Below are 15,097 nucleotides of genomic sequence, written 5' to 3'. Positions count from 1 at the left end.
AAAAAAAAAAAAAAGAAAATACACTCCACCAGAGAAGGGACCAGTTTTGTTTTGCTCACCCCAGTACCTGACACACATAGGGCTCAAAATAAGTAACTAATGTCAAATTTCCTACCATGAATATTATTAATGTATCTAGTCCTGAGTTTTATTTCAGCACTAAACCAGTCTTCTAACAAACTTGGCACCCTTTAACTTAAAAACAGATAAGAAACAATGAGTCTGCAAGTTTTGGGGATGGCTGAGGGAACATGTTGGTCAAGCAACTTACAGCAGCAAGATGAGCCAGCTTCCTGCGAAGCATAAAGTAAAACTATTAAAAAAAAAAAAAAAGTCAAAAACTGAATCAGGCTCATGCCTGTATCCCAGCAATTTGGGAGGACAAGGTAGGAGGATTGCTTGAGGCCAGGAATTCAAGACGCGCCTATAGCAAAACCGTCTCTATAAAAAATTAAAAATTTAGCTGGGTGTGGCAGGGTGTGGCGGCTCACGCCTGTAATCCCAGCACTTTGGGAGGCTGAGGTGGGCAGATCATGAGGTCAGGAGATCGAGAGACGATGAAATCCTTGTCTCTACTAAAAGTACAAACAAATTGGCCGGGCAGGGTGACACACGCCTGTAGTCCCAGCTACTCAGGAGGCTGAGGCAGAATTGCTTGAACCCAGGAGGCGGAAGTTGCAGTGAGCCAAGATCATGCCACTGCATTCCAGCCTGGGCAACAGAGCGAGACTCTGTCTCAAAAAAAAAAGAACATTTTAGCTGGGTGTTGTGGTGGCACACACCTCTAGTCCCAGCTACTTGAGAGACTGAGGCAGGCGGATTGCTTGAGCTCAGGAGTTCGAAGTTATAGCGAGCTATGATAGTGCCACTGCACTCCAGCCTGAGTGAGACAGGAAGACCCTGTCTCCAAAGAAAAAAAAAGGCCTCAGACGACTTTGATTGAATCAGTTCTTTCTCTTCCCTATTTTTCTTAGAGACAGGGTCTCCCTCTGTCACCCAGGCTGGAGTGCAGTGATGGGATCAAACTCACTACAGCCTCCTCCCACCAGCCTCCTAAGTAGCTGGGACTACAGGCACGTGCCACCATGCCTGGCTAATTTTTTTATTTTTAGTAGAGACAAGGTCTTGCTATGCTGCTCAGGCTGGTCTCAAACTCCTGAGCTAAAGCGATCCTCCTGCCTCAGCCTCCTGAAGTGCTAGGATAACAGGCATGAGCTACTACACCCATTGGAGAAAAACACCCCAAATATTTCAAGAACCTATGAGGGTACTACTTAAATAACTGTTAATAGTTACTGTGGCTCACTGCTTACTATGTGCCCAATTTTGTGTTAAGCACGCTACCTGAATTAACTAATTTAATTTTCACAAAACTCTTAGATAGGTATTATTATCAGCCACATTTTAGAAATGAGACACTAGTCCAAGCTTACACAGCTAATCAGTGACAACGCTGAGATCAGCCGGGCAATCTGCCTCCAGCATCCACATTCTACCACATTGAGGACAGCCTGATGCAATCGCTGGAATCACCAAGAAAAACAGTTTAACTCTGTGCAATACTAAGTAAGAAAGCAGGGAACTATAATGATATGTTTGCACTGAATTATAAAAATGTTGCTACTAAAGGCTCATGCCCTGGGGAGCAGAGTTGAAGGCATCACGGCACACTCCCGCTCTGCAATCTCCCAGTGCTCTGAGCACCAAGGGTCTGCTTCTGTCACCTTTCTCAACAAACTCTTCCCTGGTAAACCCTTCATCAACTTCATGATAATTCAATTCAGCCATGACTTCAACCACAGGCTGCAAGGCTAGAAAGGCTAAACATATACTCTGGTTTTCAGGCCCCGTACCTCATCCTGGAGCTAGGAGGGCTGAAAACGTTTACACCAGACACAAATGTGAAATGATACCCTGTCTCCCAATTTTAATACCAAACCCATTAGTTTTGGCCATGCACCCCAGACCGACCAGATAATTATCTTGCCCAACCCCACATCCTGAACCCACAGGAGAGGCTGGCTATCCCTAGGACAGGGCAGACACCAATCACAGCCTTACCTTCCCCTTCAGCGTCTGCAAAGCATCCAGGTAGGCTGCCAGCATGGGCAGACTCAAGGTCTCCACGAGGGTGGTGTGCAGCCACTGGATCAGCTTGGTGTCCCAGCTCACACTTGCCAGAGCTTGCCGCACTCTCCTTGCACACTTGTCCACAGCAACACGGCGCAGCACTGGCTCATTACAAGCCTGAAGGATGTAAGTGGAAGTGATAAAACATGAGGACTACCTGGTTAACAAGTGGGGGGACAAGTCAGTCAGCCAGTGAGGCCTGAACTACGAAGAGCCCACTGTGGGCGGATTTCTGGTGTCTTACCCCTTCGTTGGCCAAGCGGGCAAGCCGGTCAGACTGCAGGGCTTTGAGGATCTTGTTGAATAGCTTGTTCTGGGCCATTGTCCAGCCAGTCCTATAAGGGAAACTCTGAGGAATTATAGTCAAACCCTGGGGACGCTCCCCATGTATGTATAAAGAATATTATGCTATAGTTTTATGTCTCCACCATGGAATAGTAAAACGAAGTAGCTTAGTCTAAGACCATTGAGCTAAAACACAAGACCTAGATTCTGGTCCCAATCCTACCAAATGAAATTGTCACAGCACACATTTGTATTAATAACACACATACATTTCCACACACACACAGTAATATACACAGTACAAGTCAAGACTAGTCATGAATAAAGTCTTTCAGGCTAGCAAAGCTAATTATTTGCTTAGTAGCTAAAATAATCCCAATCATAAATAAAAGCACAGCACCATTGAACAGACATATTTGAATTTCATAAGTTATATATTTCACACAAAAAGGCAGACAGGATCAGCAAGCATTTTAATGTACTAAAATCTCAGACTAAGGTAACAATTCTTTTTAAACTAGACTTAAGAACAAAAATATAGCGGAAATATAACCAATAAAGAGGCTATTCTTCCACTCTTCAATAATCTACCCCACACTAATCTCCCTTTTCCATATATATTTTTTCTATATGTCACACAATTAGCAAATTTATTTTCGAGAGGCCTGTTCCATATAGGCTAATATGTTATCATCCCAGTATACGGCACTGGCATTCACACATCTACCTTATTGCTTATTGCTTACCTATTACTTACTGAGGCTTTGTGAGTCGCACACATCTATCCTACTGTTCTCATCTCTACTTCATCACACCCAGTATAGTGATATGGAGCTTATTATTGTCCCCCTTGACCCCACTTCCAGCAATCCTAATTACTCAGATGCTCTAACTCTGGCTAGTGACCTTCCTAAAGATACCAAAAGAAAGGCAATTGAAGATGCTCTATAATATTTACCTATTCTCCCTGCCTTAAAAAAAAGCTGATGATGGCCAGGCGCAGTGCCTCACACCTATAATCCCAGCACTTTGGGAGGCCAAGTGGGGTGGATCGCTTGAGTTCAGGAGTTCAAGACCAATCTGTGCAAATGCCAAAACTCCATCTCCACAAAAAATACAAAAATTAGCTGGGCATGGGTAGTGCATGCCTGTAGCCCCAGCTACTCGGGAGCATGAGGTGGGAGGATCACTTGACCCCAGGAGGTTGAGGCTGCAGTGAGCCGTGATCATGCCATTGCACTCAAAGCTTCAGTGACAGTGAGGCCTTGTCTCAAAAAAAAAAAAAAAAAAATTACATGGGTGCTGCACCCAAATGAGACCCTGGAATGGGATCAAGGTAGCATTTCAAATCAGTCTGGATAAAGTCCCTAAATGTAGAGCTGAGACAACCACTGGCCAACTGGAAAAAGAAAATCTGATCCCTACATATCATTCTACATCAAAATAAATTTCAGATGGAAGAAAATGAAGACATAAAAGGAAGAAAGAGAAATGTAACTACATAAAAATTTCAAACTTTGGCCAGGCATCTGGAATCCCAGCACTTTGGGAAGCCAAGGTGGGTGGATCACGAGATCAGGAGTTCAAGACCAGCCTGGCCAATATGGTGAAACCCCATCTCTACTAAAAATACAAAAATTAGCTGGGCGTGGTTGCGTGCGCCTGTAGTCCCAGCTACTCGGCAGGCTGAGGCAGAAGTGCTTGAATCCGGGAGGCAGAGGTTGCAGTGAGCCAAGATTGCGCCACTGCACTCTAGCCTGGGTGACAGAGTGAGACTCCGTCTTGGAAAAAAAAAAAAACATATTCAAACTTTAAGCTGGGCATGGTAGCATGTGCCTGTAGTTCCACATACTTGGGAGGCTGAGGCAGGAGGAGCCCAGAAGTTCAAGTCTGGCCTGGGCAACATGTCTCTTAAAAAAAAAATTTAAAAAATCAAAAAGGTATAAACAAGATCAAAACACAACGAGAAAATGACTGCCATTTCATTAAAATAGAAAGAGGCTCTAGAAAATAAGAAAAAGATGAAATACTCAAGGGCAAAGAACACAAAAGAAGGTAGGTCACAAAAGAAGTAAAGTCAACTCTACTTCAAAATTAAACAGGCTGGGCGTGGTGGCTCATGCCTGTAATCCCCGCACTTCAGGAGGCCAAGGCAGGCGGATCAAAAGGTCAGGAGTTCAGGACCAGCCTGGCCAACATAGTGAAACCCTGTCTCTACTAAAAATACAAAACTTAGCCGGGTGTGGTGGCGTGCGCCTGCGGTCCCAGCTACTTGGGAGGCTGAGGCAGGAGAATCATCTGAACCTGGGAGGCGGAGGTTGCAGTGAGCTGAGACAGTGTCGTTGCACCCCAGCCTGGGCGAGAGAGAGAGACTCCATCTCAAAAAAAAAAAAAAAAAAAATTAAATGCAGCCAGGCAAGGTCTGAGGCAGGAGGAAAGCTTGGACTCAGGAGTTGGAGACCAGCTTGGGCAACAAAGTGAGACCTTGTGGCAGGTGCCCAAAGTTCCAGCTATTCAGGAGGCTAAAGCTGGAGGATGGCTTGAGTCTAGGATATCAAGGCTGTAGTAATGTATGATCATGCCACAGGGCGACAGAGCAAGACCTTGTCTTAAAAAAAAAAAAAAAAAAAGAACCAACAAGTGCAAATTAATAAAGTATTATTTTTTCACCTATCAAACTGGTAAAAATTAAGTTTAATAATTCTCTGTTGTTGAGAGGGTACAAAAGAACTCCGTATTCTGTTGATGGAAATATAAATTAGTACAACCTTCTGGAAAAGCCAATTTGGAAGAATTAATTGAAAAAACTAAGTCAGATCATGTCACTCCTTTGCTCAAAGTCCTTCAGCGGTCCCAGTTCAATCAGTTAAAAGCCAAAGTCCTTGCAATGGGCTGCATGGACTCCATGTCTTTCAGATCTTACCATCCATGACTGATCCTCACTTACTTCACTCACACTGCCTTTCCTCACAGCCCCCTCCACTCCCCTGCCCTCACACACACAACAGGCACACTCCTGCATCACAGACCAGGGCTCTGCCCTTCATTACGCCAACCTGAAACAATGGCTCCCTCTCTCATCTCCTTCAGGTTGTTGCTCAAATGTCACCTGCTGAGGCTTGCTCTGACCTATCTCTATTTAACACTGTAACCCTCCAGTGTTACCCTGGGATTCACTAACCTGCTTTCCAGAGGTATCACTACCTCATAGTCTATCCATGCTATTTATTTGTTTAGTTTGTTTCTCTCTGCCAAGGTGTAAAAGGCCAAGATGGCCAGGACTTTTGTTGGTTTTGTTTAAGTGCTATATCCGCAGCACATAAAACAGAGTCACACACATACTGGGGAGTTAAACATCTGCTGAATAAATAAACGGATGGATTGTGTGCACATTGCATTCTAAGTTCTGTAAACAGCCAGGTCCCTATCCAAAACCTCAGACTCTATACCATGTTAATGCTGAGGAGCAAAGAGGAACACAGGCACATGATCTATGTCCTTCACCAAGACAGTCAGACCGCAGGAACAACAACATCAACAATCTCAGTTTCTCTGGCTTCATAAGAGACCAGCATCCTTTCCATCATATCCCACCCCACAAGATACTCTCATTTCTACAGGTCATTGTTCTAGGAACACCAACAATATGGCCCAGTGAGTATGCAGATGGAGGACAATTACCCTTTGTTATTCACTTTGTACAACTACCTAAAAGTTCCTGGATAGAGCAAATACCCTCTAGAAAGGAGGAAAACAATAGTCAAACTCCTTTTCCTTCTGTAAAATAAAATCTCCACCTACCACACCTCCAGTTTTACAACTTAACCACATTACAGGATCCAGGAGAACCCTACCTAGGGACAAGGGTTCTATCCCACTCTCTAATAAAGAGCTATGTGCTCTGAGTCTTCTTGTCCATAAAATACATACAGCTACATTACCTCTAAGTTCCTTCTAACAATAAAACAATTCAGGTTAACTACGATTACTGATAGCAGCAAAAGTTGAGAGCAGTGGAAATCCAAGATTAGAGAAACAAAATGGGATGACTGTCTTCTTCAGAAGCACCCTCTACCTTCAGAAGCTTTCCTTGCTAGAGCTAAATCCTCTCTTAACTGCCAAAACCTCCCATCCTTTTGTAACCCCCTTTTGGGGGTACTAGAATCAGTCTGAGGTTTCTTGGAATTGTCCTTTTTCTTATTCTTCCCTAGTTATCTTGGCTTAATCTCTGCTACTTCATCAGGATCCAGTTTTTGTGGTTTGACATTCAGAGATTCTGGACTTCAAAGGTGAGGGGATGAAAGTTTCAACTCAATGTTGGGACTCAGGATGCCTTGGAACTGGGAAGGTTTGTTGAGACCAGAAGCTCCAGCCCCATTGGTTCATCTTGTTTTCTGTCACATTATTTAAATGCACAGCAGACCCACAAGAGTAGCAGCTCTCTTATGTACAGTGAGTCTCAGATGGGCTTGAGAATTTGATGGTGGCAGGAGGATAGGAGGAGACAGAGCAGACGCTTACAAGTCATTTGAAAAAGCTCTCTACAAACATGGATATATCTCCATGTTAATACACTTGTTTTTAAAGGCTAGGTAAGTTGTACCTTATTTGTGGACATTTAGGTTGTGCATTTTTTATTGCAATTTATAAGCCACTGCAGTGACCACCCCTCTCTTCCTCAAATATATACATACACAACTATCTATATTTTATTATTAATTCTTGTTTTTGTTTAGACAAGAGTCTTGCTCTGTTGCCCAGGCTGGAGCGCAATGGTACAATCTTGGCTCACTGTAACCTCTGCCTCCCAGGTTCAAGTGATTCTCCTGCCTCAGCCTCCAGCGTAGCTAGGACTACAGGGGCACGCCGCCACGCCCAGCTAATTTTTATATTTTTAGTAGAGGCGAGGTTTCACCATGTTGGCCAGGCTGGTCTCGAACTCCTGACCTCAAGCGATCCACCCGTGTCAGCCTCCCAAAGGGCTGGGATTACAGGTGTGAGTCACCACGCCCAGCCCTATCTATCTATATTTTATACACTCACACAAGTATCTCTGTAGGATAAATTTCTTCAAATGGAAATGACCAAAGGCTATCCGTGTTAAAATCTCTGGATAAGGCCGGGCATGGTGGCTCATGCCTGTAATCCCAGCACTTTGGGAGACTGAGGAGGGCAGATCACCTGAGGTCTGAAAGGAGGTGGAGACCAGCGTGGCCAACATGGTGAAACCCCATCTCTACTAAAAACAGAAAAACTAGCTGGCATGGTGGTACGAGCCTGTAATCCCAGCTACTCGGGAGACTGAGACAGCAGAATCGCTTGAACCCAGGAGGCGGAGGTTGCAGTTAGCTGGGATCACCCCACTATACTCCAGCCTGGATGACAGAATGAGACTGTCTCAAAAACAAACAAACAAACCAAAAATCTCTGGATTTCCAGTTCCTTGAAAATAATAGGTATAAAGGACCTGTAGCATCTTGAAAGTAGTATTATATTGCAGCCTTACCTCCAGCAATCATGCTAATTTATAATCAACCAGGTTAAGCAATGAATATAGTTTTTTCACGTTCAACAATCTCTGGAGCTTTCTCAAAGCCTATTGATCACACTGCAAACTTTAATTCCAACAACAGAGAATGAGGTATAATTTATTTATGAAACATCAACAGCATTTCCAAAATTATCCTGTTTTTATTATATAATGATGTTTTCCCGATTTGTTTTTCTTACTCTGTATTAATTCTGCAACCCAAAATTATGGGAGTAAGGAAAATGATGTGAATGCAAGGTGCAGAGGGTTAGAAAGCTATTTAGAAATTATCATCATACACCAATGACAGCTGAAATTAAATTTTAAAACCACAATGTTGAGAGTCCAAAATCCCAGAAAAAGTTCTTAGGATTGCTGCTGGATATACAACAAAGTGACTTCAAGAATTGAAACCTGATCTCTATATTTTGTCAGCTTCGTGGGAGGCTGGAAAATTAAGTGGGCAGAAAAAAAATGATCTAAACCAAGATTAAGATAAAGAGCATGCAAGAGATATAATTAGGGAAAATTTTAAAAACAGGAGACAGAATTTTAAATACAAGCCTAAACAGTCAAATAGCTGATGGGAACTGTGGTGAGTCAACTGGCACACCCCACCCCCTGCCCTACCCGCCTATTCAATTTTCATGAGAGCAAAAATGCCTTTTCTTCCTTTCCTAGATGAGATCAGAGAATCTTTTGTTCTCTCTGATCTGACTGAACCTGAATGATATGCTGACCTCTGGCTCATTCTATTCAAAGCAGCTAAAATATAACATTGGTCCTGAAAATATCTGATATTTTCAAATTTTGGATACTGTTTCAAAGGAGACTAATTAATTCAACATTAAAATATCTAAAGGACTTTTTTTTTTAAACCAGAAGTCAAACAAGGAGACACAAAGGACACCAGATAAACTCAACAGTCATACTTTCCTTTTTCAGATTATAAAATTCTTTGTCTAAACACTAGGAGAAGGGAAGGAATGAAGGAAGGGGAAAGAAAGAGGGTGGGGGAGGGGAAGGAGGGAGGATAACTCAAAGACCTTGGACTTAAAATTTCAAACATCCAACCTAAGATTTATACAGATACATACAATATTGAATATATAATTAAAGAAAGTTCAGAAAAGGAAAATGGGGTGTTTTTGGCTGGAATTCAGAAGTTCTGATTTCTAAGATAAGAAAGTCTGCTTTTGGATACTACATTCTTTCGCTGAAATGTTGGAAATGTCCTAAAACCCATTTGAGCAATGCTGAGAAGTATCATGTGTTAGGAGAATTTTATTAAATATCTTTCAAAAGCTATGCAACTAATGAAACGGCATTTGACAAACATCTGGAGGAAAAAAAAAAAAGCTGGCCCAACATCTTCAGGACTACATCACTATGCCAGCAAATAGAAATTATTTTCAAAGGTCCTCTAAGTCACATGCCATGGCACGCAGACACAAGAACATGACCCAGGCAGCTCATTTTTTCTATAAGAGGCTGGACAGAAATGTTCTAGGGTTTGCAGGCCATATGGTTTCTGCCACTATTCAACTTTGTGGTTTTAGTGCAAAAGTGGCCATGGATAATACCTAATGAATATGACTGTATCCCAATAAAAGTTTGCGCACACTGAAATTTTAATTTCACGTGTCATGAAACAGTATTAAGTTTTTTTGCAACCATTTAAAAATGTAAAAACCATTCCACACAAAAACAAGCAATGGGTCAAATTTAAATCAGCCCACGGTCACAGACAACCCCTAATACAGACAATTAAATAAGGTAGCAATATTTAAACCATTTCACAAAATATCAATCATTAATAAAGAAAGCCAGAGTCGGGGGCAGGGAAGGGAGGAGCATGCTTCTTTTTTTTTTTTGAGATGGGAGTCTCGCTCTGTTGCCCAGGCTGGAGTGCAGTGGCACGATCTAGGCTCACTGCAACCTCTGCCTTCCAGGTTCAAGAGATTCTCCTGCCTCAGCCTCCCAAGTGGCTGAGATTACAGGTATTCGCCACCACGCCCAGCTAATTTTTATTATTTTTAGTAGAGACAGGGTTTCACTATGTTGGTCAGGCTGGTCTCAAACTCCTGACCTCAAATGATCCTCCCGCATCAGCCTCCCAAAGTGCTGGGATTACAGGTGAGAGCTACTGTGCCTGGCCTATATACATAAAGTTATTTGAAGACAGTATCTACTGAAATCATTAAAGAGGGAGGAAAAAAGCTCTTAACAAGGAAATTAAGTTTCTGCCTCTACAGACAAAGAGCGATTAGTAAACTCTCCGGGAAAGAAACTCCAGAGTTCCAGGGAGCCGACCTACACCGTTCATGGAGCTCTTGATGTGGGAAACTAATTTTACATGACTTTATACAAGAAGAAAGGAAGCAGCAATTTAACAATCAAGTCAGGGAAAGAATGGCAACACAATGATTATAATCAGAGCAGAAGGAACTGCAAGCTCCAAACAGGCTACAGACTCAGGGACAGGGTCATAAAATGGTGATCTCTGAAACTGAAGCTAATAAGTGATCATTAAATAATAAAATCGGCTATATACAAAAGTTACAACCAAAAGAGACGGTTTGTAAGACTGCGGCCAATGAGAGAAGGCCTCCAAAATCTCATCAGACACTATGAAAACAAATAATCTAGGATCAACTGAGCTTTAATGAATTACATCAATCTGTGGCAATGTTGTAACAGAAGGATGGTGGTCCACAAGGAAACTGGGGAAAGAAAAGCCAAAGATAAGAATCCGTCAGTGCTTCTCTAAAGGACAGGCAGGAGAAAGTGCACCCTGGCCTACTCTGTGGACCCACCTTGCCTAGAGGAAAGATGTATACTTCCAGCTATTCTGCTGTGCCTCCTGTGTAGACTCTCCACTCATCTATTCACTTCTGAAATAAAATAGTTTTCCAGACTTTCCAGCTGAGAACAGACACTCTGGCCAGACCACCCCAGTGTCTCTTATGCTTTGCAGTTGTATCTCTCCTTATAAATTAAGAAACTCGGCCAAGTGCAGTGGCTCACACCTATAATCTCAGCACTTTGGGAGGCCAAGGTGGGCAGATCACTTGAGCCAGGAGCTTGAGACCAGCCTAGGCAGCATGGCGAAACCCAATCTCTACAAAAACTACAAAAATTAGCCAGAAATGGTGACGTACTCCTGTAGTCCCAGCTACTTGGGAGGCTAAGGTTCCCACCTGGGAGAATCATCTGAGTCCTGGAGGTTGAGGCTTGCAGTGAGCTGAGATCGTGCCACTGCACTGCAGTCTGGGTGACAGAGTGAGACCCTGCCTCAAAAAAAAAAAAAACAAAACTGGTACTTATAGTATTATTAAGTCTCTAATGACTTTGGTAAGTATGAATTGTCCACAAAAACCTCTTAATCATAACCATGGATGAACTGACGACCAAAAAAAAAAAAAAAAAAAATCACACAGTTCTCCTATGTACTTTGCAAAATTGCAAAGGAAAAGGTAGTGGAAAATACCACAAAGGGATACATAACCATACGAGGCCACCTTGTTCAGCCACCACTAACTGGTCTTAATCTCTTCTTACTGCCCTTAATTAAGGCAGAGGGTATGGTGGTTGAGAACACTGGGTTCTGGAGTCAGACTGCTTGGTTTGAACAAACTCCTTCTCCATCACTTCCTAATTAAGGTTTCTTAAACACTCTGAGCTCAGTTTCTTCATCCTGTTAAGCAGAGATGAAGGGGGTTATACCTCCAAGAGTCACTGGGAGGACTAAGAGACAATGCATTTGAAGAGCCTGATACAATGTCTGGCACCTAGAAAGCACTCAACAAATGCTGGCTCCTTTTTGTTATTACCATCGTTGTTATTTCTATTTTTAACTGTAAAAACTGATAAATCCTTTTGCTGAATATACTGACTCTAGCAATATTCCAGTAGTTGATCTTCATTCATAGCAGTTTAGTTTTCTTCTTTATCTGACGCTCAAAAGAGTTTCTTTTTTTTTTTGAGACGGTGTTTCACTCTTGTTGCCCAGGCTGGAATGCAATGGCGTGATCGCAGCTCACCACAACCTCCGCCTCCCAGGTTCAAGCGATTCTCCTGCCTCAGCCTCCCAAGTAGCTGGAATTACAGGCATGATGCGCCACCACACTCGGCTACTTTTGTATTTTTAGCAGAGACAGAGTTCGTCCATGTTGGTCAGGCTGGTTTTGAACTCCCGACCTCAGGTGATCCACCCACCTCACCCACCCAAAGTGCTAGGATTACAGGTGTGAGAAAAGAGCTTCTTAAGGCACTAAATTAATTCCAATGCAAGACCCCAACCATGTTCTTCACAAGCTTTTTTCAACCAAGGTGCAGAACTGCTCCTCCCTCAACAGCTGCTGTTTTGATCACACAAGCACACCTGTTCAATCTCATTTCCAACTTCCAACCAGCTTCAGTAATCATGTCAATCACCTCAAACTTTCTACCCCTCTTTCTCTCTCTACATTAGAAAATAAGGGTTCTCTGAAATTGTGGAAAGTTACCACCTACCAACTTCTGATATAAGAAGTAACATTTCCTTATATATAGTAGATATATGGATACACAGACAAAAAGCCATCAACAAAATGTAAGTTGAAACCACAATGAGATGCCACTTTATACCCAGTAGAACGGTTATAATTTTTTTAAAAAAGAAGAAAATTAGTAAGTGTTGTCAAGGATGTGGAGAAACTAGAACCCTCATACACTGCTGGTAGGAATGTAAAATGGTACAGCCAATTTGGAAAACAGTCTGGCAATTCCTCAAAGGTTAAATACAGAGGTATCATATGACCCAACAAGTCCACTCCCAGGTATATAGCTAAGAGAATTAAAAACTTAGATCCACACAAAAACTTGTATGCAAATGTTCGTAACAGCATTATTCACAATTGCCAAAAAATGAAAATAACCTAAATATCCATCAACTGATTAATAAATAAAATGTGGGCTATCCAAACAATGTAATATCATTTGGCAATAAACAGAATGAAGTGCTGATACACACAACCACATGGATGAACCTTGAAAATATTATGCGGGGTGAAAGAAGCCAGTAGGAAAAGACCACATATTGCATGATTCCGTTTACATGAAATGTTCAGAATAGGCAAATCTATAGAGACAAAGGTCAATTAGTGCTTCCTAGAGACCAGAGAAGCTAGGAGGAAATGGGGAGTGACTGTTTATGGGTATGAGGTTTCTTTCTGGGATGATGAAAATGTTTATCAAATTGATAGTGGTGATGAATATAAAACTCTGACTATACTAAAAACCAATGACTGTACACATTAAATAGTTGACTTGTATGGCATATAAATATTCCCAAAAAGATATTATGTGATTAGGTAAATGTTTACCAAATGAACAGGGACAAATGACCAGGAGAGGAGTACTGAGTCCCCTGGGGCAGTAGAAAGCTTGGGAACAAAACTAGCCAATATACTCATGAAAACAGGCTTCAGTGTGCCCTCCACAGCCTGCAAATCTATTTTTAAAAGCCACTCAAACATCTGTTAGCTTTTCATGTGACTTCACAACTTTCATCATCCTAGTTATAAACCATTTAAACACAATACCTTACAAATGTACATTTCATTTTTTTGTAGTTTGGGTAACCCCTATATCATAACTTAAACAACAGAAGCTACTACAGAGCTAATCATATCTATCAAATTTAATTCACTTATTTATCCAACAAACATTATATACCTACTGTGTGCCAGACAACGTCCTAGTGTGAAGTATGCAAAGATGGCTGAGATGTAAGCCCTGCTCTCAAGAAGCTCACACACAGCATGGTGAACTGAGAGTTATAATGTGAGACTTTGGAGAACACTCTGACTTGTGTTGCTGCAAATGAAATAAGGTCCTAATAAGTGTTATTTCAATGAAGATGATACGAAATAATTACAGGGCAGTGACCATCCTCCTGATGAGCAGCCTACCTGTTGACATGTTCCTCCCAGTCCTCTGGTGGAGGAGGGGCATCTGCATCAGTCCTGGCAAAGATGACATGCCGTTCACACTCATTCATCACGCTGCGTGCCTTCTGATTGTCATAGAGTGGCATAGGCGTTGACATGACCGTCTCCACATCTATTGGGACATCTGATTCACTGTAAACAGGTGAGGAAATAGGACCGGGCCACACATACTTCACAGGTATTTAACAATCATCTGGTTGACAAAAAATGTATCTTTAATACAGTCAGCTTTAAATTATGTATAAGCACATTATATCCACAAGAAAATTTTGATCCAAAGTCATCTTTCCCACACTTGTCTAGATCTCTGCCTTCTCAGACACGATGGTATGTACTGGAAGAACACAAAGTCATTTTTTCAATGAGTCTATATAAAAAATGATAAACATCTTTTTTTTTTTTTAAAGATAAATATGGGCCAGGTGCAGTTGCTCACACCTGTAATACCACCACTTTGGGAAGCCGAGGCAGGTGGATCGCTTGAACTCAGAAGTTCAAGACCAGCCTGGGCCACATGAGGAAACCCTGACTCTACCAAAAATACAAAAATTAGCTGGGCATGTGGCACATGCCTGTGATCCCAGCACTAAGGAGGCTAAGGTGGGAGGACTGTTGGCACCTGGGAAGTCATGGCTGCAGTGAGCCATGATTGCATCACTGCACTCCAGCCTGGGTGACAGAGCAAGACCTGGTCTCAAAAATAAATAAATAAATAAATAAATAAATAAATAATACGGCCAGGCACAGCAATTCACACCTGTAATCCCAGCACTTTGGGAGGCTGCAGCAGGAGGATCACTTAAGCCCAGGAGTGAGCTGGTCTCAAAAAATAAATAAATAAATGACAAATATAGCTAGGCACAGTGATTCATACTTGTAATCCCAGCACTTTGGGAGGCTGAGGCAGGACTGCTTAAGCCCAAGAGTTCAAGACCAGTTTGGCAACATGGCAAAACCCCGTCTCTACAACAAACACAAAAATTAGACAGGCATGGCGGTGTGTGCCTGCAGTCCCAGCCACTCAGGAAGCTGAGGTGGGAGGATGGCTTGCTTGAGCCCAGGAGGTTGAGGCTACAGTCAGCTGTGATCATGTCACTGCACTCCAGTCTGGGTGACAGAGCAAGACTCAGTCTCAAAAAAAAAAAAAAAAAAAAAAAAA

The 15,097-nt window shown here is 42.2% G+C and overlaps 1 protein-coding gene across 4 annotated transcripts in view; it reads right to left on the bottom strand.

Annotated features, from left to right (window-relative positions):
- Positions 1-15,097, bottom strand: part of KANSL3 (KAT8 regulatory NSL complex subunit 3) — a 45,392-nt gene that overhangs the window by 24,642 nt on the left and 5,653 nt on the right. For 2 of the 4 annotated variants that reach the window (XM_011969640.1, XM_011969641.1), the window contains exons 2-4: positions 13,900-14,131; positions 2,375-2,465; positions 2,062-2,247 (exon numbers count right to left, since the gene is read on the bottom strand). In XM_011969640.1, coding sequence (XP_011825030.1) covers positions 2,062-2,247; positions 2,375-2,465; positions 13,900-14,036 — 414 coding nt within the window. In that variant the 5' untranslated portion in view covers positions 14,037-14,131. The remainder of the gene's footprint in view (positions 1-2,061; positions 2,248-2,374; positions 2,466-13,899; positions 14,132-15,097) is intronic. The other 2 variants (XM_011969638.1, XM_011969639.1) reach the window with 1 other exon arrangement.

This window comes from Mandrillus leucophaeus, unplaced genomic scaffold, assembly GCF_000951045.1.
Source record: "Mandrillus leucophaeus isolate KB7577 unplaced genomic scaffold, Mleu.le_1.0 Scaffold9, whole genome shotgun sequence".
Lineage (NCBI taxonomy): Eukaryota > Metazoa > Chordata > Mammalia > Primates > Cercopithecidae > Mandrillus > Mandrillus leucophaeus.
Note: the sequence above shows the minus strand (reverse complement) of the source record. Positions and strands in the feature narration are given on the sequence as shown.